Genomic DNA, 27,770 nt, shown 5'->3' on the forward strand with positions numbered 1-27,770 from the left:
TCCTTGCTGGGGCCTCTGCCTGCCACTCTTCCAACCTGAAAAGTCAACTATTCATCTTCTCCAGAGATGCTGCCTGACCCGCTGAGTTACTCCAGCACTTTGTCTTTTTTGTTGTAAACCAGCATCTGCAGTTCCTTGTTTTGTACTCTGCAGATACTGATGAGCTGTCCCAGCCCTCCCACCAATCAGTCTGGAGAAGTGTCGCAACCCGAAACGTCGTTTGTCCATTCCCTCCACAGATGCTGCCTGACCCGCTGAGGGGTTTAGTTACCTGTACACTAGTTCTATCCCACACACTAGGGACAATTTAAAGTGGGCCAATTAACCTTCAACCCTGTACAACTTTGGGAAACTGGAGGACATGGAGAAACCCCACACAGTCACAGGGAGAACGTGCAAACTCCGTACTGACACTACCTGCAGTCTGGATCGAATTTGGGTCTCTGGCGCTGTAAGGCAGCAACTCTACCACTGTGCTGCCCTCCAGCACTCTGTGTTTTGCTCAGGTCTCCGGCTTGTGCAGTTCCCTGCATCTCCTTTTCATTGGTCTGTTTCACCAGTGAATTTCCAGCATTTGTGGCTTGCATTGTAGTTTCACATTGTAGTGTAAAATTAGGGAACAGATTTCCGTCAATGGGAATGAAATGTGCCTGTCATATGCTTTGACGTTTTATGTTTCAGATTTGAAGCATTCACCGCTTCATGAGCATTTCTGTGGACTCCACGTCTGGGATTTTGGAGTGAATTTTAAAGTGGAATGATGAGTGTGATTCGTAAGCTGTTACGACGGCGCTCCTTGTACTGGAAGGTGGTTCTTGCAGCCCTGGTGTTCATCACATTTTTATTTCTGATGCAAAGGGAGATGGTGGGGACGGCAACACAGGAGCCGTGGCTGAGGGAGATGGTGGTGAGAAAAGACAAGGTGCTGGACATCATGATGGGGGCAGTCAATAACATCAAGGAGGCGATCCCGCGAATGCAGATCGGAGCGCCGGTCAGGGGGCAGATGCCCATCCACGTGGGCAAACTCTGCTTGCCCGGCCACTTCACAGCGGCAGAACTGAAGCCGTTCATGGAACGGCCGCACCAGGACCCGAACGAGCCGGGAGCCGGCGGCAACCCCTACCTCACCGACAACCTGACTCCAGAGGAGCAGAAGGAAAAGGATCAAGGAGATGCCAAACACTGCTTCAACCAGTTTGCAAGTGACCGCATCTCCCTACACCGAGACCTTGGACCCGACACCCGCTCACCTGAGTACGATTACTTTGTCCATTGTGTTTTGCTTTCCTGTACTCAGTCTAGTGAAGTCTCCACTTTTCCAATATTCAAAAATAACTCTCTTAAAGGCCTGTCCCACTATGGCGACCTAATTTGCGAGTTTAGAAGAGTTTGCGCTCGCCACAAACTCGCAGCATGGTCGACACTTCATGCTCGAGAGAAGATTCCCGCATACTCGCGGCCTCATCATGCTGAAAAATTTCCCGCGAGTAAAGATTGGTCAGCATGGTTCTTTTGAACTCGTAGTGCAGTGGTGGTGGGGTCGCTATGTAGTTATAGGTAGTCCAGGTAGCCGTAGGCAATCTCCTTTGCTGACCAGGCTTTTTAATTGGCTCATTGGAGAAATGAGTCTCTTCTCCCCCCCCCCCATTCCCTCCCCTCCTTCTCTCCCCCCCCTTCTCTCCCCCCCCTTCTCTCCCCCCCTTCTCCCCCCCCCCTTCTCTCCCCCCCTTCTCCCCCCCCCCCTTCTCTCACCCCCCTGCTCTCACCCCCCTTCTCCCACCCCCCTCCCCACCCCCCCTTCTCTCCCCCCCTTCTCCCCCCCCCCCCTCTCCCTCCCCCCCCCTTCTCTCTCCCCCCCTTCTCTCCCCCCCTTCTCTCTCTCCCCTTCTCTCTCTCCCCTCTTCTCTCTCTCGCCCCTTCTCCCTCTCCCCTTCCCCCTCTCCCCCTTCTCTCTCTCCCTCCTTCTCTCTCCCCTCCTTCTCTCTCCCCTCCTTCTCTCTTCCCCCCCCTTCTCTCCCCCCCCTTCTCTCCCCCCCTTCTCTCTCCCCCCTCCTTCTCTCTCCCCCCTCCTTCTCTCTCCCCCCTCCTTCTCTCTCTCCCCTCCTTCTCTCCCCCCCTTCTCTCTCCCCCCCTTCTCTCTCCCCCCCCTTCTCTCTCCCCCCCTTCTCTCCCCCCTTCTCTCCCCCCCTTCTCTCCCCCCCTTCTCTCTCCCCCCTTCTCTCTCCCCCCTTCTCTCTCCCCCCCCTCTCTCTCCCCCCCTTCTCTCTCCCCCCCTTCTCTCTCCCCCCTTCTCTCTCCCCCCCTTCTCTCTCCCCCCTCCTTCTCTCCCCCCCTTCTCTCCCCCCCTTCTCTCTCCCCCCCTTCTCTCCCCACCCTTCTCTCCCCCCCTTCTCTCTCCCCCCCCTTCTCTCTCCCCCCTCCTTCTCTCTCCCCCTCCTTCTCTCTCCCCCCTTCTCTCTCCCCCCGGCTCTCTCGTCCCTCCTTCTCCTCTCCATCCCCCTCCTTCTCTCTCCCCCTCTTCTCTCCCCCCCTTCCTCTCTCCCCCTCCTTCGCGTCCCCCCCCTTCTCTCTCTCCCTCCCCCTTCTCTCATCGCCCCCGTCCTTCCTCGCTCCCCCCCGTTCTTATCATCCCCGCTCCTTCTCTCAGTTCCCCCCCCTTCTCTCTCTCCTCCCCTCCGTCTCTTCCCCACCCCCTTCTCTCGTCCCCCCCTGCTCTGCTCCCTTCTCTCTCCGCCCCTCCTCTCGTCCCCCCTTCTCTCTCCCCGCCGGTCTCTCTCGCCGCCCCCTTCTCTCTCCGCCCCGCATTCTCTCTCTCTCCCCCCTCCTCTCTCATCCCTCCTTTCTCTCTCCCCTCCTTCTCTCTCGCCCCCCTTGCTCCTCTCCCGCCCCTTGCTCTCGTCCCTTCTCAGGATCTCCCCCCTTCTCTCTCCCCCCTTCTCTCTCTCCCCCTTCTACTCTCTCTCCCTCCTGTCTCTCTCCCCCCCTTCTCTCTCCCCCCCCTTCTCTCTCTCACCCTCTCTCTCTCCCCTTCTCTCTCCCCTCCTTCTCTCTCCCCTCCTTCTCTCTCCCCTCCTTCCCTCTCCCCCCTTCTCTCTCCCCCCTTCTCTCTCCCCCCCTTCTCCTCTCTCCCCCCCTTCTCTCTCCCCCCTCTCGCTCTCCCCTCCTTCTCTCTCCCCTCCTTCTCTCTCCCCCCCTTCTCTCCTCCCCCCCCCTTCTCTCTCCCCCCTTCTCTCTCACCCCCCCTTCTCTCTCCCCCCCCTTCTCTCTCTCCCCTCCTTCTCTCTCCCCCCCCTTCGCTCTCCCCCCCCTTCTCTCCACCCCCTTCTCTCTCCCCCCCCCCTTCTCTCCCCCCCCCTTCTCTCCCCCCCCCTTCCCTCCCCCCCTTCTCTCTCCCCCCCTTCTCTCCCCCCCCCCCCCTCCCCCCCTCCCCCCCCCCCCCCCCCCCTCTCCCCCCCCCCCCCCCCCCCTTCTCTCCCCCCCCCCCCCCTTCTCCCCCCCCCCTTCTCTCCCCCATAGTAGTTCTGAACTGCTCTCTAGTTGTTGATAGGATGGAATATCCATGCGTCTATCCAAAAGCCTCCTAAACACCACTATTGTATCTGCTTCCACCCTCACCCCTAGTAGCACATTCCTGGCACCCACCGCACTCTGTGTATAATTTTAAAAAATTGCTTAGTGCATCTTTAACAAACATTGGTGGCACATTGGTAGAGTTGCTGCCTTACAGCTCCAGAGCCCCGGGTTTGATTCTGACCACAAGTGCTGTCTATATGGAGTTTGTTTGCTCTCCCTGTGACCGTGTGGGTTTTCTCCAGGTGCTCTGGTTTCCTCCCACACTCCAAAGATGTTTTGTAGGTTAATTGTCAAATTGTCCCTGGTGTGTAGGATAGTGCTAGTGATCTCTGGTTGGCGCAGACACGGTGGGCTGAAGGGCCTGTTTTCACGTTGGTATCTTTAAAGTCTCTAAAGTCTGAACATACCAATTTTTCATCTCGGTAAGATCCGTTCTGGGTGTGTTTTATTTCTTCCCCAGATGCATTGAGCAGAAGTTCAAACGATGCCCATCCTTGTCCACCACGAGTGTCATTATCGTGTTCCACAACGAGGCTTGGTCGACCCTACTGCGAACAGTCTTTAGTGTCATGCACACATCACCCGCTCAGTTTCTAAAGGAGGTAATACTGGTCGATGATGCAAGCACAGACGGTGAGCCCGAGTTTTATTACCAATTATTTCAACTTTAGTGATACACTGTGGTGGGTGCCAGAGGTCGGTCGAGAACAAAGAGAGACCTGGCGTGATGGGGTCTTTGAGAACAGAGGGACTGTTGGGGACTATAATGAACACATTTGTAGCTTTGTCAGCGCCCAATTCGTGGTGACTCTTTGCATACAGGGCATAGAAACAGAAAAAACCTATTCACTATTCTGATTACAATGAGCAATTAAATCAATGAACAATATCATAATGAATAATATCTTGGAAATATATTGATTTAAATTAATTTGATTGTACTTGGGTTGAGAAAGGTACAACTTTGCAGATAGAATAAATGACTTTTACTGTCACTAATTCCTCAGCTTTTATTCCAGCGGATGCTCATTGAAATAGTTGCAGTTGAACTGTAAGTTAACAAAATATTTCTGTATGCAGATTACTTAAAAGAAGAATTGGATAACTATGTGAAGCCATTTCAAATTGTGAAAGTTGTTCGCCAATTGGAAAGGAAGGGGTTAATCACTGCAAGATTGCTGGGAGCCTCGGTGGCCGTGGGAGAGGTCCTGACCTTCTTGGATGCCCACTGTAAGTTTACCAGCTTTTGCAAGCTATTGAAAGGGCAGCCAAGTGGCACAGTAATAGAGTTGCTGCCTTGCAGCGCCCAAGACGCGGGTTTGATCCTGACTAATGATGCTTTCTGTACAGAGTTTGCACATTCTCCCTGTGACCCCGTGGGGTTTCTTGGGATGCTCCGGTTTTCTCACATCCCAAAGATGTGTGTGTTTGGAGGTTAATTTCCTTCTGGAAATTGTCCTTAGTGTGTAGGATAGAACTAGCGTGCGGGGTGACCGTTGGTCGGCATAGACTTGGTGGGCTGAAGGACCTGTTTTCACGTTGTATCTCTCTTTGGTATAAATTAGCATCTGCAATTCCTTGTTTTTAGTTTATCTTAGCTTGGGTTAGTCTGGAGATACATAGCGGAAAAAGACCCTTCAGCCCATTGATAATTTTCTATTTTTACCGAAGCCATTCAACCTACAAACCTGTGTGTCTTGGGATAAGGGAGGAAACTGGAGCACCCGGAGAAAACCTACGCGGTCCGTAAAGACGACACCTGTAGTCAAGATTGAAGCCGGATCTCTGGTGCTGTAAGGCAGCAACACTACCGCTGCGCCAAGGTGCTGCCCCTTTTTCTATTCAAGATGTTTCTTCCCCCAGGTGAATGCTTCAATGGTTGGCTGGAGCCATTACTGAGCAGGATTGCTGAGAACCACACTGCTGTGGTAAGCCCTGATATCACCAGCATTGATATGAAGACTTTTGCGATATCAAAACCCAATCCATATGGAAGCCATCACGTCAGGGGTAATTTTGATTGGAGTTTGTCCTTCGGCTGGGAAAGCCTTCCTGACCACGAGATAAAACGGAGAAAAGATGAAACCTATCCAATAAAGTAAGTTTACATTTTCCAAAATGCCAGATGGCACCTGAGCAAGGCAGCAGCCTGTGTGCTAGTCACAGAAGTAGATCTGCTATCACCCATTACAATCGCTCCACTCTTCTACACCTCTACTCCAGCATTTCTTACTTTATTCACATGATTCCCTTTATCATGTATTTGTACACAGTGGCCGGCACGATTGTAATCATATGTTATCCTTCCGCTGGCTGGTTAGCACGCAACAAAAGCTTTTCACTGTACCTCGGTACACGTGACAATAAAATGATCTCAACAATGCCATTTTCAATGATTCTTCCCCTCCCCCTCTCCATTCCTTCATCTGACTTCAAAATACTAACTTCTATCCTTATCTCACACCTTTTGTCTTTTCAACCGCTGGCCTCTGTCCGATCATGTCCCTATCAACCCCCCCCCCCCCCCCCCCCCCCCCACCTCACCTGTATCCACCTATCGCTTTGCCCTGCCCCCGTCCCCCATCACTATTCCAGCTTTCTCCCCCCCCCCCCCCCGCAATAATCGGTGTGAAGAAAGGTCTTGATCTATCCATGTTCTCCAGAGATGCTGCCTGATCCGCTGAGTTACTCCAGCACTTTGTGTCTTTATTTTATAAACCAGCATCTGCAGATCCTTGTTTCTGAAGTTGTGGAATTCTAGACTGAGTCCAGAAGGCTGCCAGTCCTGCTTAGTTACTCCAGCAAATTGGTGCCTTTTTTCAATCCTAATTTATTCTAGGAGCACAGTGCAATAACTACATGACAAACAATTTCTGAAATAAAGGAGGTTTTGGATATGTCCATGCAGGTAGAATCCTAATTTTGAACGTAGTTTAGTTTATTATTGTCACGTGGACTGAGGTGCCGTGAGAAGCTTTTTGTTGTGGAAAGACTACATGATTACAATCGAGTCATCCACAGTGTACAGACACTGGATAAAGGGAGTAACCTTTAGTGCATGGTAAAGTCCAGTAAAGTCCGATCTAATATAGACTGAGGGTTTTTGTTACTACTTTATCAATTCATTTAGACCAATACCACTGGTTACAGCCAGATGGAAATGGGTCTTCATTGTCTTTCTCATATTTTATCTTCTCAATTTACTTTTCAATGGTTCAGTGGTTTCCTTATTCAGGTCTCCAGGGCCTAGAAACAGAAAAAATTGGTGCAGAAGTAGGTCATTCGGCCCTTTGAGCCAGCCAAATAATTTGATCATGGCTGATCGTCTAAAATCAGTACCTTGTTCCTGCTTTTTCCAATATCCCTTGATTCCTTTCGCCCTAAGAGCTAAATCTAAATCTCTCTTGAAAACATCTAGTGAATTGGCTCCACTGCCTTCTGCGGCAGAGAATTCCACAAATTCACAACTCTCTGGGTGAAGAAATGTTTCCTCATCTCAATCCTAAATGGTTTACCCATTATTCTTAAACTGTGACCCTTGGTTCTGGACTCCCCCCAACATTGGGAACATTTTTCCTGCATCTAGCCTGTCCAATCCTTTTAGAATGTTATATGTTTCTATAAGATTGCCTCTCATCCTTCTATATTCTAGTGAATACAAGCCCATTCGACCCATTCTTTCATCATATGTCAGTCCCGCCATCCTGGGAATTAACCTGGTGAAACTATGCTGCACTCCCTCAATAGCAATAATGTCATCCCTCAAATTAGGAGACCAGAATTGCACACAATACTCCAGGAGCGGTCTCACCAGGGCCCTGTACAACTGCAGAAGGACCTCTTTGCTCCTAAACTCAAATCCCCTCGCAATGAAGTCCAACATGCCATTAGCTTTCTTCACTGCCCACTGTATCTGCATGCTAACTTTCAGTGACTGATGTACAAGGGCACCCAGGTCTCATTGCACCTCCCCTTCTCCTAATCTGACACCATTCAGATTATAATCTGCCTTCCTGTTCTTGCCACCAAAGTGGATAGTCTCATATTTATCCACATTATACTGCATCTGCCATGCATCTGCCCACTTACCCAACCTATGCAAGTCATCCAGCAGCCTCATAGATAACATCCTCATCACAGCTCACACTGCCATCCAATTTTGCATCATCCGCAAACTTGGAGATGTCATATTTAATTTCCTAGTCTAAATCGTTAATATATATTGTAAACAACTGGGGTCCTAGCACTGAGCCTTGCGGCACCCCACTAGTCACTGCCTGCCATTCTGAAAAGGACACGTTAATTCCTACTCTTTGCTTCCTGTTTGCCAACCAGTTCTCTATCCATGTCAATACCCTGCCCCCAATACCATATGCTCTAATTTTGCCCACTAATCTCTTATGTGAGATCTTGTCAAAGGCTTTTGGAAAGTCCAGATACACTACATCCACTGGCTCTCCCTTATCCATTCTACTTGTTACATCCTCAAAAAATTCCAGAAGATTAGTCAAGCATGATTTCCCCTTCATAAATCCCTGCTGACTTTGACCGATCTCTTCATTGCTTTCCAAATGCGCTGCTATGACATCTTTAATAATCGACTCGAGCATCTTCCCCACTAAGGCTAACTGGTCTATAATTCCCCGTTTTCTCTCTCCCTCCTTTCTTAAATAGTGGAGTTACATTTGCTACCCTCCAGTCCACAGGAACTGATCCAGAGTTGAGAGAACATTTGAAAATGATCACCAATGCTTCCACGATTTCTAGGCCCACGTCCTTGAGTACTCTGGGATACAGACCATCAGGCCCTGGGGATTTCTTTGCTTTCAGTCCCAACAGTTTACCTAACACCATTTTCTGACTAATGTGGATTCCAGTTCATCCCTCCTACTAGATCCTCGGTCCCCTAATATTTCTGGGAGATTGTTTGTATCTTCCTTAGTGAAGACAGAACCAAAGTACTCGTTTAACTATTCTGCCATTTCCTTGTTTTCCCATTATAAATTTGCCTGTCTCTGATTGTAAGGGACCTACATTTGATTTCACTAATCTTTTCCTTTTTTTACATATCTAAAGAAGCTTCTATAGTCTGTTTTTATATTCCCCACAAGCTTTCTTTCATGCTCTCCCCCCCCCCCCCTCTTAATTAACCCCTTTGTCCGCCTCTGTTAAGTTCTAAATTTCTCCCAGTCCTCCGGTTTGCTGCTCTCTCTGGCCAATTTATATGCCTTATCGTATCCTTGATTTCCCTCGTTATCCACGGTCGAGCCGTCTTCCCCGTTTTATTTCTTCGCCAGACGGATGAACAATTTTTGGAGTTCATCCATGCGGTCTTTAAATCTTTGCCATTGCATCTCCACCGTCAACCCTTTAAGTATAATTTACTAGCCTATCCGAGCCAATTCCCATCTCATACCTTCAAAGTCTCCTGAGCTATAGGGTAAGGTTGGGCAGGCTAGGACTTTATTCCTTGGAGCGCTAGAAGCTGAGGGGTAATCTTATAGATGTTTAAATAAAATCACGAGGGAAATAGATAATGTAAATGTACAGAATCTTTTGCCCAGAGTAGGGGAATTGTGAACCAGAGGATATACGGTTAAGGTGGGAAAGATCTAATAAGAATCTGAGGGGCAACTTTTCTACACAAAGTGTGCTGGGTGTATGGAACTACCTGCCGGAGGAGGTAGTTGAGGCAGGTACTTTAACCATGTTTAAAAAACATTTAGATGGGTACAAGGATAGGATAGGTTTAGAGGGGTTTGGTCCAATGCAGGCAGGTGGGACCAGTGTGGATGGGGCATGTTGGTCAGTATGGGCAAGTTGGGCCGAAGGGCCTTGTTTCCATGCTCTGTGTACCAAGGTACAGTGAAATACTTTTTTTGCGTACAGCACAGCAAGACTATCATTATGCATAAGCACAATTCCTTGGTTAATAAAGATCAGCTCACTGAATTGGGCTTGAACATGTTCCAATCCACTGGGTCAAGGCCATCCTGAGTTAGACCCTTGGCCTCCTTAGGCCACTGCTGTATCACTCTTTTTGTGATACGTGAAGCATACAATATCGTAGGATCACTGAATTCTTAACGATTTGCCGGGTTGAGTAGTAACATTTAAATCGTTTTACTCACAATGGTTATACGGCCGACATCAGAGCAAAACAGTAAAATACCTGCAGATCCGAACTGAAAACTGAGCATATCATAACTAACAAAACAAAGACACTATGGAGTTACAACTAAAGGACTAAAGACTGAACATCACTAGCAGGCAAACGACACAGGACATTCAACTAACACTTTCACACAGAGCACACTGCTGAACAACAGGCTTCCTTATCTATATAGGGTGATTAGGTCATACCAAGCACCCTTGCAGTTGCAACCTTGAGCTCACAGCTGATCATTGTCACTGTGTTTAGCAGACCTGTTCCCCAGAAGTTAACGGCCTTATTTTATTAACCCAGCCCCATCAATTCTTCGCACTGATATTGTCACTTTCTCTCGCTCCACAGGTCGCCAACATTTGCTGGTGGGCTGTTTGCCATCTCCAAGAAATACTTTGAATATCTAGGCACCTACGATGACCAGATGGAAATATGGGGTGGTGAGAACATAGAAATGTCTTTCAGGGTAAGCGATTGGTTTATGTTTGTTAATTGGTTATGCATATGACACCCAAGTTGGAGTATTTCGAAGCCTCGTAAGGCCATTCCATTTAAATAGCTGCTGTATTCTGTACTTTCTGTAAATCTGGGAACATGGACGTTTAAAATCAGGGATTTTATATGGGTGATTGGAAAGAGTTTCTGTCACTTCACTGTTTAATCTTCTTCAATTTTGTGTCTCTTCTACGTTTATGTCGTGGTGTTTTCCATACTCACCCACTCTGCTTGGTCAGTCAAAGGTTAACTAGTCGAGAACTATCATTAACTAATCGAGAACATCCAACTAAGCTTTATGCAAAAGTAATTGAAGGGAACTGCAGATGCTGGTTTATGCCAAAGGCAGACATAAAATGCTGGAGTAACTCAACGGGTCAGGCAGCATCTCTAGGAAACATGGATAGGTGACGTTTCAGGTCTGAAGGGTCCCGACCCAAAACATCACCAATACATGCTCTCCAGAGGTACTTCCTGACCCGCTGAGTTACTCCTGCACTTTGTGTATAGCTGAAGATTCCAGTATCTGCAGTTCCTTGTGTCTTCATTAATGTACATTTATGGACCTTCCCAATGTAATCCACACACAATCTTTCAATCTGCCTGACCTGCTGAGTTACTCCAGCACTTTGTGTCTATCTTTTATCTAATATAATAATAATTTTGTGGTGGCACAGTGGTAAAGTTGCTGCCTTATAACACCAGAGACCCGGGTGCAATCCTCACTAGAGATGCTACCTGTACGAGATTGCATGTTCTCCCTGTGACTGCGTGAGCACGTACATACTTATAGATTAATTGGTTTTGGTAAAATTGTAAATTGTCCCTAGTGTGTAGGATAGTGCTAATGTGCGGGGTGATCACTGGTTGGCTCAGACTTGGTGGGCCGAAGGGCCTGTTTCCGCGCTGTATCTCTGACGTCTAAAGATGTCGGTGCCTATTAATTTCTGTTTCAATAACAGGTCTGGCTGTGTGGCGGGCAGTTAGAGATACTGCCGTGTGCTGTCGTGGGTCATGTCTTTCGCTCCAAAAGCCCCCACTCCTTCCCCAATGGTAATCAAGTGATTGCCCGCAACCTGGTGCGACTGGCAGAGGTGTGGATGGGGGAGTACAAGCAGATCTTTTACAGACGCAACCGTGAGGCACTGCATATATTTCAAGCGGTAGGTGCGATTGAGAGCTTTGTAAGCTCGACAGGGGAGGGGCAGTGAGGGGGGGTGGGGGTGGCAGTGGGACAAAGCCTGGTTGGTGAGAAGATGATACAGGTGGAGGGGAGGGGGTGGGGGAGGGGGGGGGGGGGGAGAGGAGTTGGTGATGAGAAGGATTGTAAAATGTGAAGCCAGAGGGGGGGATTGATAGTTGGAGTCATACAGCATGGAAACAGGCCCTTCAGCCCAACTTACCCACAACAAGCAACATGCCCCATCTACATTAGCCCCACCTACCTGTATTTGAAACATCATCTGCCCATGTTCTCCAGAGTTGCTGCCTGCTAAGTTACTACAACACTTTGTGGGTTTTTTTTGCTTAACGTTCATGCCGCTGGCTTGTAAGCTATCCAAGCGGAATGTGAGGTGCTGTTCCTCCAGTTTGCATGTGGCCTCGTTCTGGCAATGGAGGAGGCCCAGGACAGAAAGGTCAGTGTGGGAATGGGAAGGGGAGTTAAAATGGTTGGCAATTGGGAGATCCAGCAGGCCAAGTGTAAGTGTCCAGTGAAGCTGCCACCGAGTCTACGTTGGTTGTGGGTTAGCAAGTGGGGGAGGTGTGAAGTGAGCTAGTTAGAGGTTTCCAAAAATTGGAGAATTCAATGTTCATACCGCTGGGTTATAAGCTACTCAAGAGGAATATGAGGTGCTGCTCCCCCAGTTGGTGTGTAGCCTCACCCTGGCAATGGAGGAGGCCCAAGGCGGGTAGATTGGTATGGGAATACGAGTAAAAATGGTCCTAGTAACTAATTATTTTTAAACAGAAATCTTACGGAGACATTACCGAAAGGCTGGAGGTGAAGCAACGTTTGCAATGTAAGAACTTCACTTGGTATCTCAAGAATGTTTATCCAGAGGTATTTACCCCTGAGTTATATCCTCAACACTTCGGTGCAGTAAGTACTTTTTTCTATGCTAAGTGTAAGACAAGACACGGGTGTTTAGCATTTGTTTGAGTGTTGAATCAATCCTCTATAATTTGTTTTACTGAGTAGATATTTACATAGCTGCTCAGTAGTGCATACTGGTGAGCATGGGTGGTGAGACCATATATTGAGGGGGTGATTCTGGGACGCCACAACTAATTGTTGAGCCTTCCCGAGGTGTCATGGGTGTAACTCAGGGAAACTCCAGTGAATGAAGCTGCCCGTTTGATAACCACAATGATATACTGGCACCTACATGCCTAGTTTTTGCTGTCCCATGGTTTAATTGTATAAAGACATTTTAGATTCTCATGGGCATTGGGATTGGGTTTCATGGTTAAACATTTGGTTTGTGTGTTTATCAACATGGAGAGCGCTTATTACTGAATATGGAGTTAGTTTTTGTCCCGTTGCATAAGTGTGTCTAAGCAGTTTCGATACTACTTTGGCGTTGGGTTTGGTTTTCTTGGTTGAGAAATATTCTGGTGTTATAGCATGTTATTTGTGTTGTAATAGTAATTCTAAACATACAGCAAATAAATGTTCCATTCCACAACAATTATCACTCTGGCCAGTTTGTTTGCTGTTTGGACACCTGAGAATTGGAATTTCTTTAAATCATTGCACAGTGGTGCAGTGGTAGTTACTACCTCACAGTGCCAGACACCCTGGTTCGATCCTGACCTCGAGTGCTGTCTGTATGGAATTTGCACGTACTCCCTGTGACCGCATAGGTTTTCTCTGGGTGCTTTAGTTTCCTCCTATATTCCAAAGACATGCAGGTTTGCAGGTTAATAGGCTTCTGTAAATTGTCCCTAGTGTGTAGCAGTATAGCCAACTAGTGTGAACGGGTTAGCGCTGGTTGGCACGTACTGGTGTGCCAAGGAGCCTGCTTCGACGCTGTATCTCTAAACAAAACCAAATATTTCCATCTTCCCAATTTGAAAACCTTTTACAGTACACTCATAATTGCATCATAGCTTTATAGTTGCAATAATTTCAATTAAATGTCCAACTGAAATCTAAGATATTCTAAAATGGTTAATATTTATCCTTTTGAATTAAACGCCCTGTTCTATTAATCTAAAAATTATTTTACAAAATGTGTTCAGTCGATCAAAATGTAGCGCAGTTCCACACTGACTTGTTGTTTCCCACCTTCAATTTCAGATTAGAAATGTTGGTTCCGGGACTTGTCTTGACGTTGGGGAAAATAACAAAGGTGCAGAGCCCCTAATAATGTACACATGCCACGGTCTTGGGGGAAACCAGGTAAGAACATCATGCCCGTTTAATATAGAAACAAGGAACTGCAGATCAAGACACAAAGTGCTGGAGTAACTCAGCAGGTTGGGCAGCATCTCTGGAGAACATGGACAGGTGACGTTTTGGATTCGGACCCTTCTTGAAACTGATCACTAGGTGATGTTTCAAGACTGAATGTTGAATATTTTGCTTCAGTTTGAAGAAAGGTCCTGACTCAAAGCGTTGCCTGTCCGTTCCCTCCATAGATGCTGCCTGACTCATTGAGTTCTTCCAGCACTTTGTGTTTTTGCTTGCATTGATTCAGTGATGGGTAGCTTTGGATAAACCACTTTGGATAATCTCCAGAATATCAGGTTAATGATAATTTGGCAGCCAAATTGCAAATTTGTTTCAGATTTGTTTCAGATTACTTTTCAAATGATCTCGAGGTACACTCCCAGTTGGAAATGTGCTGAGACAAGTTGAGCTGTGACTACATCTATTCCCAATGCTCAAAATTACTCACATTTTAAATAATAATACTAATTTTGGTAATGCATTTGAGACTGGGAATAAAACTGCAAGACATCTTTAGAATCACAGCATGGAAACAAGCCCTCATCCTAACACATCCACGCTAACCAGCATGCTCCGTCTACACTAGTCCCACCTGCCTGCATTTGGCCCATATCCCTCTCAACCTCTCCTATCCATGTCCAAGTTTCTTTTAAATCTTATTTTTATACCTGCCTCAATCATGCTGGGCTTGTTGTTCAGATATTTTTGCGATTTCGATTTGAAACCTTTTTCTCAAGCTTTTTCCTTTCTGCAAAAGAAGCAAGGCAGTTGGGCAGGAAAAGTGTGAAAGAGTGTATTGCAGCGTTGTTAGATCATGAGCCTTTAGAGGAAAGACAAATTCTTTGAAACCAAAACGTGGACGAGATGGTGATCCAGAGATTTAATTTAAGTCTTTGTTTTTAGAGCTACAGTGTTGAAACAGGCCCCTTGGCTGTTAAAGAAAACACCCAACAAAGATCAGGCAAGACAATCAAGATTTATTTAAAAGTTTTAAATACAGCGATCGCTGAGAGCAATCTAGCAGATTGCTCACTGAACAAAGAGTCATATGTTCCTTATATACAGAACCTCCCTATGATGTGTTGTTTACCGTTGCAGCACTTAAGCATTTTTTCTTCTTTAGAATGGTCTTATTATTAAATTATAAATCACGCACCTCCCAAAGACACAGATGAACAAAAACGTAGCTCAATCCCACCCCACAGCAGATAAACACGCCCTCTTACCCTTTCGATTTCATTTTATTATTTTGTGATTGCCATTTGACCTTTCACAGTCCACAGAGTCTGCGCCAACCAACCAATATCCTGTTCCACCCTATACACTAGGGGCAATTCACAGAGGTGCAAATAAACTGCAAACCTGCACATCTTCACGATGTGGGAGGAAGCCGGAGCACCCGGAGACAACCCACGCAGTCACAGGGAGAATACAAACTCCTCACAGACAGCACCAGTAGTCAGAATTGGACCCAGGTCTCGGGCACTGTAAGGCAGCATCTCTACCACTGGGCCACCGTGCTGCCCTATAATGCAGAGCAAAGATGATCATCATCTTCTATTTTGCTCCTGAGCAAAATGTATCCCATCAACCGAGCTCCCCCTTTAATCACATCCATGTTGGTGATTCCTATGCCAATTATCAAGCTTGATTTCCAAGAATAGCACAGTGGGTAGACCCGCTGCCTCACAGAGCCAGAGACACGGGTTCGATCCTGACTCGGGTGCTGCAAGATAGCTTAGCTTATCTTCAATTACTTAATGAATGCACACTCATTGACTTGTTATTCTTTTCAGTACTTTGAATATAGCTCATTGCATGAACTTCGTCATAATATCCAGAAGGAATTGTGTGTTCATAACTTAGACAACATTGCTTATCTTAAGCAATGTACTTACAAAGGTACAAACAGCGCTGCCTCAGAAGAGCAGATTTGGGAAAACCAGGTAATCAACTCACACATTGTAACTCAAACGTTCTGTGCTTTTAAATGATGTTGAAGATTATTATGCAGCAAACCTATGATGAATCTGTGGAATTCATTGCCACAGATGGTGGTGGAGGCCGTCATTAATTATTATTAAAGTGGAGATTGACAGACTCTTAATTAGTTAGGGTGTCACAGTTATGGGGAGAAGGCAGGAGAATGGGGTTGAGAGGGAAAGATGGATCACCCATGATTGAATGACTGAGTAGACTTGATGGGCTGAATGGCCTATTTCTGTTCCTATAACATATGAACATGCCCAGGGTGTGGAGTCGATACCCAAAGCACCCGACTCCGACTCCTTGATTCCTTGTGTATCCAACTCTGACTCCGACTGCGGCGCCATAACCCCTGTTACTAACAGGCAGCATCTCTGGAGACAAGGAAGAAGATAGATGGAGCCAAGTGTGGGAAGGGGAAGGTAAAGGTAGAGACAATGACTGGAGGGCAATGAGTGGGGACAGAAAAGCCGAAATCTGAGAATCTGATAAGGATAGTAATAAATGGGAACTATTGAGGGAGAGATGAAGGGTACATGGTGCCATATGAGGGAGGGGACACAGTGAGTAAGAATGAGGGGTAGGCCATTTAGAACGGAGATGAGGAAAAACTTTTACACTCAGAGTTGTGCATCTGTGGAATTCTCTGCCACAGAAGACATTGCAGGCCAATTCACTGGATGTAGTGAGTTAGATGTAGCTCTTCGGGCTAACGGAATTCAGGGATATGGGAAGAAAGCAGGAACAGGGTTCTGATTTTGGATGATCAGCTATGATCATATTGAATGGCGGTGCTGGCTCGAAGTGCCGAATGCCTACTCCTGCACCTATTTCCTATGTTTCTATGAGTGAAGATTGTCGGTAGATGATGGATTAAAACTAAAGTTGGAGAGATAAGAAACGTAGTCATCCGGGTGAGGGAGAGTTTAATGGGAAAGGGGACAAAAATGAGAGGACCAAGAGGAGAACAAGTGGTGATGTTTACCTGAAATTTCAGGCTCAATATTTGTACTATTGGGTTGTAGACGACGTAATCTACTATGTTAGTCAGAGCCATGTAGCACAGGAATAGGCCCTTCTGTCCAACTCATCCACACTGATCAAGGTGTTCCATATCCCCCCCCAAAACCTTTCCTATCCATGTACCTTTTGAAATGTCCCTGAAATGTTGCTATTGGGCTTGCCTCATTTACCTCGACAGGCTAAAACGTTCCTCTCTCACCTTAAACCTATGCCCTCTCCATCTCAATTTCCTCCACCAGGTATTGTTCTTTCAGTTTGTGTTGAGCTTTACTCTGGTAGTGTAAAAGGCTGAAGCCGGACAAGTCAGTGTGCAAATGAGAATGGAAGTTGAAATAGCATGTAGCCAGGATCTCAGGATTGCTATTGTGGACAGAGCTTAGATGCTCTGCAAACCAGTCGCCTCTTCTGCATTTGGAATCTTTGAGGAGGCTACATCAACAGCATTGGATGCAGTGCTCAAGGGTGAAGGAGATGCACGTGAATCTTTACCTAACCTGGAAGAGCAGCTTTGGTCCCTGAAAGGTGATGAGGGAAGATGTTTAGGAACAAGTGTTGCCCTCCAGCAGAGAAAGTGCCAACAGGATGATGAACAGGTTAAGCAGTTATGGAAAGAGTAGTCACTGCACAAGGGTGGGCAGAAGTGTGTGGATGGTTGTGGGATCGTGTTGTAGTTGACAGAAGAGATAAAGGGTATGCTGAATGTGGAAGCTAGTGGAATGAAAGGCAAGGACTAGGGAAACTATGATTATATTTTTTTACAAAGGACACGTGGCCATTGCAGTGATTATAAGAAAGAAAGTGGTCAATGAGCAGTAGAAAACAATGGGTGGGGGGGGGGGATGCTGTCTGATCTGCCTCGTTATTCTAGCACTGCATGTGTTTTTTTTTCAAAAACATTCTGGTAAAACCCTTCTCTGAAATCTCTCCATCTTGCCTATATTGGACAATTGGACAGAATACCCCAAATGTAACAGAACCAAAACGTTTTGCACAGCTGCAACACAATTTGCCAACTTGTATACTCAATGCCCTGACCGATGATGGCAAGCATGCCATATTCCTTTACCTCATTATCTACTTGCGTTGCTATTTTCAGTGAGCTATGGACAAACACCCAAAGATCCCTTTGTACATCACCGTCCCAAGAGCCCAGCCATTTAGTATATTCCTTGTATTTGATCCCCCAAAATACAATATCCCAAACTCTGATTAAACACCTTCTGCCATTTCTCCAACATATCTGTACTGATCTATATTCTGCTTTGTCCTTGGACCACCCCTCAATTCAAAATCCACCAATTTCATTTCATGTCAGTATTGCAGCTGAACAAAGGGGACTATTGTATCAGTCTGAAGAAGGGTTTCGACCCTTCTTCAGAGAGGAGCTGGCCAAAATTGACTGGAAAGGGACCCTAACAGGGATGATGGTGGAACAGCAATGGCAGGAATTTCTGGGTAATAATTCAGAAGATGCAGTATCTTTTCATTCCAAAGAAGAAGTAAGATTCCAGGGGGAGAAAGAGGCAACCGTGGCTGACAAGAAATGTCACGGACAGTATATAAAACTAAAAGAGAACATGGCAAAAATTAGTGGGAAGCCAGAGGTTTGGGAAGCTTCAGAGGTACAAAGGGACTTGGGAGTGCTGGTGCAGGATTCCCAAAAAGTTAATCTGTAAGTCGAATCGATAGTGAAGAAAGAAAGCACAATACTGGCATTTATTTCGAAAGGGCTTCTATCAAAACAGGGATGTAATGCTGAGGCTCTATAAGGTGCTGGTCAGGCCACATTTGGAATATTGTGAGCTGTTTTGGGCACCATATCTGAGGAAGGATGTGCTGGCTCTGGAGAGGGTCCAGAGGAGGTTTACATGAATGATCCCAGGAATGAGTAGGTTAACATATGATAAGTGTTTGACGCACTGGGCCTGTACTCACTGGAGTTTAGAAGAATGAGGAGGGGACCTCATTGAAACAGTATAGAATAGTGAAAGGCTTGGATAGAGTGGATGTGGAGAGGATGTTTCCATTAGTGAGAAAGTTTAGGACTAGAGGTCATAGCCTCAGAATTAAAGGACATTCTTTTAGGAAGGAGATGAGGAGGAATTTCTTAAGTCAGTGGGTGGTGAATCTGTGGAATTATTTGCCACAGGAGTCTGTGGACGCAAAGTCAGTGGATATATTTAAGGCAGAGATAGATTAATATGGGTGACAATAGACAATGGGTGACAGAGGTTATGGGGAGAAGGCAGGGGAAGAACCAAGAATGGGGTTCAGAGGGAGAGATATATCCGCCATGATTGAATGGCAGAGTTGACATGATGGGCCGAATGACTAAGTCAGTATTGGACCCAATTTACCAAGTCACTATGGATCCCATTTGAATTAATTGTCTGGACCAGCCTAAACAGGTCTTATCTCCATTTTTATTCCTGGGGTCCTTTTCTGTCACCATGTTAACTCTAAATTATATTCTGCCAAGCCACCTTCCTTCAGATCCAACTACAAATGTTCAGCATGATTTTTTTCCATTTGAACCAATTATATATTTATACTGCCACTCTGTATTTCACTTGGTATGCTTAAAGCTTGCGTACAACGCTCTTATTTGGCACCTTAAACGTCAACACGCCACATCATGTTATATCAGTCTGAAGAAGGGTTTCGACACGAAACGTTGCCTATTTCCTTCGCTCCATAGATGCTGCCTCACCCGCTGAGTTTCTCCAGCACTTTCGTCTACGCCACATCAAGTGCGCTCTTTAATCATCCATGACTTTGACTCTGCTTTAAAGTGGTGCAGTGTCAGAGACACAGGTTCAATTCTACCGTCGAATGTGGCGTGGAGTTTGCACGTTCCACATGTGAATGTGTGGGGTTTCTCTGGCGGCACGCGTTTTCTCTCTCATCCAAAAGATGTGTGGGTTTATAGGATAATTGGCTTCTAAATTCTAGCATGGAGAATGGACACATGGGATAAATGAATAGTGTGATTGAGTAATCAATGATTGGCATGGACTCAGTGGCACGATGGGCCAATTTTCATGTTGTATCTCTAAACTAATCCAAATTTATCTTAGATGAAATTAACAGCAATTTGGACAATTACTAACTAGCTTCCACAAAAAAAGTTTAAAATGACTGGCCTGTTGTGGTTTGGTGCACTGGACAAAATTCTGTACAGACTTCTTAGAAACAACTATCACCACAGAGGTCAAGCACGGTAGCAATTGCTCCACTCCTCGAGATGGAACAAAAGCAGGCAAACAGAATAGAGGTCCAGTACAAAAGTGAAGAAACTGGAGCAGCCCCAGAGGCTTCATAGTGCTCGGCAGAGCTTAGTCAAAAACCTCATTTCACAGAACATAAAATAGTACAGCAAAGGAAATAGCTCTTCAGCCCTCAATGTCTATGTCAAACATGATGTCAAGTTAAACAAATTTCTGCCTGCATGTGATCCATATCCCTCCATCCCCTGCCTATCCATGTGTGTATCTGTAAGTCTCAAATACCACCAAATGCCAGCCATCACTGACAGTGCAAACTAGCACCCCCTAAAAATTAATTGCCCTACTTGGCTCCTTCAAACTTTTCTGGTTTCATCTTACGCTCACATATTTGACACGTACCCTAGTAAAAAGGTTTACATGTCTACCCTATCTACGCCTCTCAATGTTATATACTTTGAGATCTCCCTTCAACCTCCGACGCTCCAGAGAAAACAATCCAAATTTGCCCAACCTCTCCTGATAGCTATTACCTTCCGTTCCAGGTAACAATCTGGTAAACCACTTCTGCACCCTCTCCAAAGCATCATACCCTTACTGTAATAGGTGATCAGAACTGCAGACAATACTTCAAATGTGGAGTAATTGAAGTCCTATAAATCTGCAATATGACTTCCCCACTCTTAAACTCAATGCCCTGACCAATGAAGGCAATTATGCCATTCTTTACTAATCTACCTGCATTGCCACTTTCAAGAACCAAAGTACTTGGACCCCAAGATCCCTCCATACATCAGGGTTGTTGGGGATCTTGTCATTAAGTCATTCCCCTTACATTCCATCTCCCTACATGCAACACCTCACACTTGCTCAGATTATACTCTGCCATTTATCCGCCAATTTCTGTAGCTAATCCATGTCCCACTGTATACTTAGATGGCCTTCCCCACTTGATCAATTCATCAGTTTTGGTGCCGTCTGCAAACCTACTAACTAACCATCCACATTAATGTCCAAGTCCTTTGTATATTACAGAGGTCTCAGTGCAGATCCCTGTGGAACTCCACTGGTCTCAAAACTCCAGCCTGAATATTGTTCTTCAACCACAACCTTTTATCTTCTATCAATAAGCCAGTTATGATTCCTTACAGCCATGTCAGTGTGAATGTTATGCATCTTAATCTTCTGGATCAGTCTACCATGGGAAACCTTATCAAATGCCTTAATAAGATCCATGTAGACAACATCCATTACCGAACTCGCATTGATCACCTTCACCACTTAGTTTATTGTCATGTGTACCAAGGTACAGTGAAAAGCTTTTGTTGCGTGCTAACCAGTGTGCAGAAAGACAATACATGATTACAAATTGTAATTCTCTGCAATTTATGTTGAGGTCGGAGTTGGGAATTTTTTACTGACTCCGACTCCAGCAGCAGCAAAATCGCTCCGACTCAACGACTCCGACTCCACAACCCTGCTTATAGAAACATAGAAAATAGGTGCAGGAGGAGGCCATTCGGCCCTTTGAGCCAGCACCGCCATTCATTGTGATCATGGCTGATCGTCCCCAATCAATAACCCATGCCTGCCTTCTCCCCATATCCCTTGACTCCACTAGCCCCTGGAGCTCTATCTAACTCTCTCTTATGTCCTAGATAAGTGTAAGTGTAGGCTATTTACATTTAAGGCTGGAATTAACATGAAACAATTGGATCTCGAAAGCAAGTTGTAAAAGGTGCAGAGAAAATATACGAGGATGTGGCCATGACTTGGGGGGGGGGGGGGGTCTGAGCTATCGGGAGAGATTGAGAAGGCTGTGACTCTATTCCTTGGAGTGCAGGAGGCTGAGGGGTGACCTTATAGAGGTGTATAAGATCATGAGGGGAATAGATATGGTGAATGCAGTCTCTTGCCCAGAGGAGGGGAATCAAGAACCAAACATAGGTTTAAGGTGAGAGGGGAAAGATTTAGTAGGAACCTGAAGGGAACCCTTTTTACACAAAGGGTGGCGCGTATATGGAACGAGCTGCCGGAGGAGGTAGTTGAGGCAGGGACTATCACGATGTTTAAGAAACATCTGGATAGGTACATGCATAGGATAGGTTTGGAGGAATATGGGCCCAATGCAGGCAGGTGGGACTAGTAGTAAATCGGGCATGTTGGTTGGCGTGGGCAAGTTGGCCGAAGGGGATGTTTCCACACTCAATGACTCTGAGAAGTTGAGGAATGGAAGTCTAAGCACGACTGGCATTCATCTATGGGATCGGTGCACCAGGGAGAGACCAGAGATCAAACTGGGGGCAACATTGACGGTGGTCCCAGTGCCATGACTCTTTGTGGAAATGCCAGGTGAAGATGCTGTCAATGACCATCCATGTGTTTATCTAAAAGCCTCTTAAACGGCACTACCACCTCCACCACCGCACTTCTTCAATAGGAATGCCTATACTCCACTGAAATATCTTGTGAATTGTCTAATTCCGCATGAGTTAACAAAGTAAAATATTTCAATATTCATTCCTGATGGCACTATTAAAATCGCTAAGATGTACTTGCGTGGACATTGGTTCAGAATGTGTTGGGTTTCCAAAGACAGTTGGAGTTATCACGATTAATAATAAAATGATATTGCAGGTTTATCTTTCACACGTTGTTTTGTGTTACAGGACATGCATCTTGTAAATCGAGTTTCAAATAAGTGTTTAACGGCAAGAGGTAAACACCCCAACTTGGTTCCATGCAATCCTTCCGATCAACACCAACAGTGGATCTTTAGCTGACAGGCAAGGTCGGCCCTGAAGCAATGAAGCTCAAGTCCAAATTATTGCATCAGGAAATTTTTTGCACAGTCTTGAAAGGCCAAAAACATGCACGTTTATGCAATGGAAATATTTTTGAGACATTTTTAAAGTTTGTAATAAAGCAAATTGCACTTGAATGTGTTAGACGGTGTTAAGGTAACCTTCCGATATCTTACAGCAATGGACATTTGTTTAATCGATTTATATTTTGTATTATTCCAATACTCAACGATGAATTTGGAGTACGTGAGATTTTATTTTATAGAGTTGGTGATTGTGTATGCTGGTAACATTTTAACGGGTGAATGAGCAGCAGAATAAATTCTGCTTATTTTTGAAGAATAATTTACTTGAGGATTTTACTGTGGTATATATTTTGGGGAGTGATTTCGGCATGTATTGGGAAGATTGTTTTTCCTTTCATTAAAATTGCAAAGAGCTGTATTTATAAAAAGAAAGTACAGAAAGAGGATTGTGAGGTATCTCACTTTCTTAGACCATCCATTTTTTCATCTTTATTGCTGTGACGACATTTCTTTAATATGTGCCATGGGTTTGTTTATTGCTGCTATCTCATCTTGAAGTTCGACAATTTTTGAGATTGAAATGTGTTTATAATTCAGGAAATTTGGTTCTAAGGATCTTTTGTGCAGGGGTAATCAAATTAATTTCATGTAATGTCAAGTCATATTTATAATATTTTTCCAAACTCTGCTCCAATAAAAATTGGTAATTGTCAGTGTTAGCTTTTTGTTTCGTGCTATCCAGACAGCGAAAAGACTATACGTAATTACAATCAAGCCACCCACAGTGTTCAGATATAGGACACTATAGATAAAGGATATAATGTTTAGTGCAAGATAAAGTCCGATTAAAGATAGTTCACAATGCTGGTTAAATGGATTTACATCATCCACGGACACTGAATATGCCACACTTCTCACTTGATAACTGAGAGGGAAAGTTTAAATGGAGATGTTCAGGGCTGTCCTTTTTACACAGAGTGATGGGTGCCTGGATCGCACTGCCAAGGGTGGTGGTGGAGGCAGATGGGATAGTGGCGTTTAAGAGTCTTTTGGATAGGCACATGGAAGTGCAGGGAATAGAGGGATATGGATCATGTTCAGGCAGATGAGATCAATTCTACTTCAAGTAATAGGAGAGGAATTGGGCCTTTCGGCCCATTGAGTCTACTCTGCCATTCAACCATGACTGATCTATCTTTCCCTCTTATCCCTATTCTCCTGCCTTCTCCCTATAACCTTTCAACCTATACCTGGCGTGGCCAACATAGCCACCTGTGGCAATTAATTCCACAGATTCACCAGCCTCCGACTAAAGAAATTCCTCCTTCTTTCTAACTTGGCATTGTGTTTGGCGTATATATTGTTGGCTTAAGGGCCTGTTCCTGTGCTGTACTGTTCCATGTTCTATCAATGTCCCACTGCTATGCGGTGAGTTAGCGGCAGCATCAAAGATCAGGCAAAGGCTTGGCAGAGGCGTGGACCTGGGGATTTGTGCAATTTGCTGAGACCATTTAAAAGACACTTGGACAGGTAAATAAATAAAGGTTTAGTACAATATGTGACAAACAGGGTCAGGTGGGACCAGCGTAGATGGGCCCTCTTGGTCCAAAGGGCTTGTTTCCGTGCTCTTTGACTGTATAACCTGTTTAATTTTGCTTTGGTACATCTTTCCAAAGGCAAAATAAAAGCTACCGAGAGGCGATAAGCCCCATCACTCGCACTGTTGTGGAGCTTCACTTGTATTGAGGAAATCTTCTCAACAACTTCTCCATCGTGAAACCTCCTCAAAGTATGCCTGCTTTTAAACTTCTCCTCCTCTCCCAGACTGAATAAGGATCCCGACCCAAGATGTCGTCTGTCCATTCCCTCCACAGATTCTGCCTGACCCGCTGAGTTCCTCCAGCACTTTGTGTTTTGTTCTAGATTCCAGCATCTGCAGTTCTTTCTCTCTCATGGGTCATCCATCTCTGTTGATTGAAGAAAATGCTGCTTATGTTTTATAAACGTTTTGTAAAGTGATTGAGCTATTTATGGAATTTGTAGAATTGGCCGGATCCCGCTGGGAAACAGGGTGAGATAAAAGAGGATGTCTATTTATGGGAAACGTACCTTTGGATCTGCAGCCAATTGAGTATTTGCTGATTGACTAATACCCATCACTGTCTATTTATCTTGTATCCTTTTCCCCTGACTAGTTTGAAGAAGGGTCTCGACCTGAGACGTCACCCATTCCTTCTCTCCAGAGATGTTGCCTGGCCCACTGAGTTACTCCAGCTTTATGGTACCACTTCTCTCTTGCTGCACAAAGCAGCTTCTAACTGATTTTCTTTTGAAAAGCATTCTTTCTCTGCGTACATTCTTGTCAAATGTGTTGCAAATGTACAATCCTGCAACCACTTATGATCTGTAAATCCCGCCAGTACCAACGAGAAAACTATTCAGCCGGTCGCCCCTAACTTCACAGGAGAATAATATAAAATAATCTAAAGAACCTAAAACATGCCTTCCATGGATGCTGTCTGACCTGCTGTTATATACAGCATGGAAACAGGCCCGTAGACCCAAATCATCCATGCCAACCAAGATGCCCCCCCATCTACACTAGTCACAGTTGCCAATATCCCACTAAACCTTTCCTGACCACATGTCTTTTAAACGTTGTTACAGTACCTGCCTCCGCTACCTCCACCTCCAGCTTGTCGCATATACCCATGTGAAAATGTTGCCCCTCAGATTCCTATTAAATCTTTCCCCTCAGCTTAAACCTGTGTCCTTGGTTCTCAGTTCCCCTACCTTAGGTAAAATATCTTACTACGGTCCTGACTACAGGTGTAATCACCTTATCCATTCCCCTCATGATCCTATACATGTCTATAATATCACCCTCAGCCTCCTGTGCTCCAAGAGATAAAGTCCAAGCTTTCCCAACTTCTCCCTATAGCTCAGGTCCTGGTTACATCCAGGTAAATCTTCTCTGCACTCTTTCTAGCTTAATGGCATCCTTCCTATAGCAGGGTTACCAAAACTGAACACAATACTCCAAATGTGGCCCCATTAATGTTTCTCCAGCACTTTTGCTCAAGATTCCACCATCCGCAGTTTCTTGTATTGCTACAAAACATAGCTGTTATTTTGTGGGGATTGAGAGATCATTCGAAGCTCTGAAAATTGTAACTAGCTAGACATAATATTGTCCCTTTCCCCCCAATTTGTAGATCCCCATGTTTGCAGTTGGTTATTGAAGGCAAGTCTTTCAACTCGCAAGGGGGTACTAACATCCAAAGGAAGTTTTTTTTTCAGGTAAGTGCTGGATTTGTGTTTTGGAAGTGCTGTGATGTTAATTTGCACACTGCAACACGTTGATGCCTTTATAATGTTGGTCCCATATAAAAGCTTAGAACAGCAAGTGCTAGAGTAACTCAGCGGGTCAGGCAGCATCTCTGGAGGACACAGATAGGTGGTGTTCTTTTCAGACCATGCAAGATTCCAACATCTGCAGTTCCTTGCAGGCTTCAGAGATATAACGTGGAAACCTGCCGTTCCGCCCACCGAGTCCATGCCGACCAGCGATCACCCAGTACACTAGCACTATCCTACACACTAGAGAAAATTTATAATTTTACCAAAGCCAATTAACCTACAAACCTGTACATCTTTGGAGTGTGGGAGGAAACCAAAGCACCTGGAGAAAACCCATGTGGTCACATAGAGAATATACAAACTTCAAACAGACAGCATCTGTAGTCAGGATCGAACCCGGATCTGTGACGCTTTAAGGCAGCAACTCTACTGCTGCATCACTCTGTGTCCCAGTTTAAAAGTTGCTGTATTATATTAATATTATTCCAAGAACTCGAGGTTAAAACTGATTGCTTTATATACAAATTTGATAATTTGTGTATGATCACTTAAAAGTTCTTAATTTCTGTTTGTGAAGATTTTTCTGAAGTAAGGCATAATTATTGGCACTGTTTCAGTCGGTAAATGTACAAGTTATGTTAAAAAATAGGCTTAATTTTTATTCATTGTTCCTTTCTTGGATGAACAAGGATTCATTAATAGTTTCAGTTTGTAATTGAATTATTTGTTGAAGATAACCAAATATCTTCAGGTAGAGGGGTTCTAAAACTAGAGGGTTTAGGCTTGAGGGGAGAGATTTAAGAGGGATCTCAGTGGCAAGTTTTTCACAGAGGGTAGTCCATATCTGGAATGAGCTGCCCATGGGAAGCTATAGAAACGGATACAATTACAACTTTTAAAAGACACTTGGATGGGAAGGGTTTAGAGTTATATGGACCAAATGCAAGCAAATGGGACTAGCCCAGCATGCCAACTTGGTCGGCATGGACAAGGTGGGCCGAAAGGCCTGTTTCTGTGCTGTACAGCACTGTGTCTATGACTATAGATTGATTCGATCAACGTTTTGAGTCTGAAGATACTACTGATACGGTAGAGAGAAACCATGTTTGATGTCTTGGACTGAATGACCTGAGATTGGGCAGGACAGTGACACAGCAGCAGAGCTGCTACCTCATAATGCCAGAGACCTGGATTTGATCCTGACTACGGATGTTGTCTGTACGGAGTTTGTACGTTCTCCCTGTGACCACGTGCTCCAGTTTTCTCCCACGTATATAACCATATAACAATTACAGCACGGAAACAGGCCATCTCGACCCTTCTAGTCCATGCCGAACACATAATCTCCCCTAGTCCCATATACCTGCGCTCAGACGATAACCCTCCATTCCTTTCCCATCCATATAACTATCCAATTTATTTTTAAATGATAAAAACGAACCTGCCTCCACCACCTTCACTGGAAGCTCATTCCACACAGCTACCACTCTCTGAGTAAAGAAGTTCCCCCTCATGTTACCTCTAAACTTCAGTCCCTTAATTCTCAAGTCATGTCCCCTTGTTTGAATCTTCCCTACTCTCAGTGGGAAAAGCTTTTCCACGTCAACTCTGTCTATCCCTCTCATCATTTAAAAAACCTCTATCAAGTCCCCCCTT

The 27,770-nt window shown here is 45.2% G+C and overlaps 1 protein-coding gene across 1 annotated transcript; it reads left to right on the forward strand.

Moving 5' to 3' along the window:
• Positions 1-729: 729 nt before the first annotated feature.
• Positions 730-23,467, forward strand: galnt3 (polypeptide N-acetylgalactosaminyltransferase 3). The gene is made up of 10 exons (XM_033024190.1): positions 730-1,257; positions 4,037-4,209; positions 4,657-4,806; positions 5,440-5,674; positions 10,091-10,208; positions 11,200-11,400; positions 12,207-12,338; positions 13,539-13,640; positions 15,488-15,637; positions 22,594-23,467. Exons 1-10 carry the CDS (start codon positions 758-760, stop codon positions 22,705-22,707), a joined length of 1,875 nt encoding a protein of 624 aa, XP_032880081.1. The 5' UTR covers positions 730-757; the 3' UTR covers positions 22,708-23,467.
• The last annotated feature ends 4,303 nt before the right edge of the window (positions 23,468-27,770 follow it).

Source organism: Amblyraja radiata, chromosome 7 (assembly GCF_010909765.2).
Source record: "Amblyraja radiata isolate CabotCenter1 chromosome 7, sAmbRad1.1.pri, whole genome shotgun sequence".
In the NCBI taxonomy this organism is placed as follows: domain Eukaryota; kingdom Metazoa; phylum Chordata; class Chondrichthyes; order Rajiformes; family Rajidae; genus Amblyraja; species Amblyraja radiata.

Coding starts and splice junctions, on each gene's coding strand:
- galnt3 (XM_033024190.1), top strand. CDS start 758: ATGATGAGTGTGATTCGTAAGCTGTTACGACGGCGCTCCTTGTACTGG. Junction 5,675..10,090: donor GATGAAACCTATCCAATAAA/GTAAGTTTACAT, acceptor CTCGCTCCACAG/GTCGCCAACATTTGCTGGTG. Junction 11,401..12,206: donor CACTGCATATATTTCAAGCG/GTAGGTGCGATT, acceptor ATTTTTAAACAG/AAATCTTACGGAGACATTAC.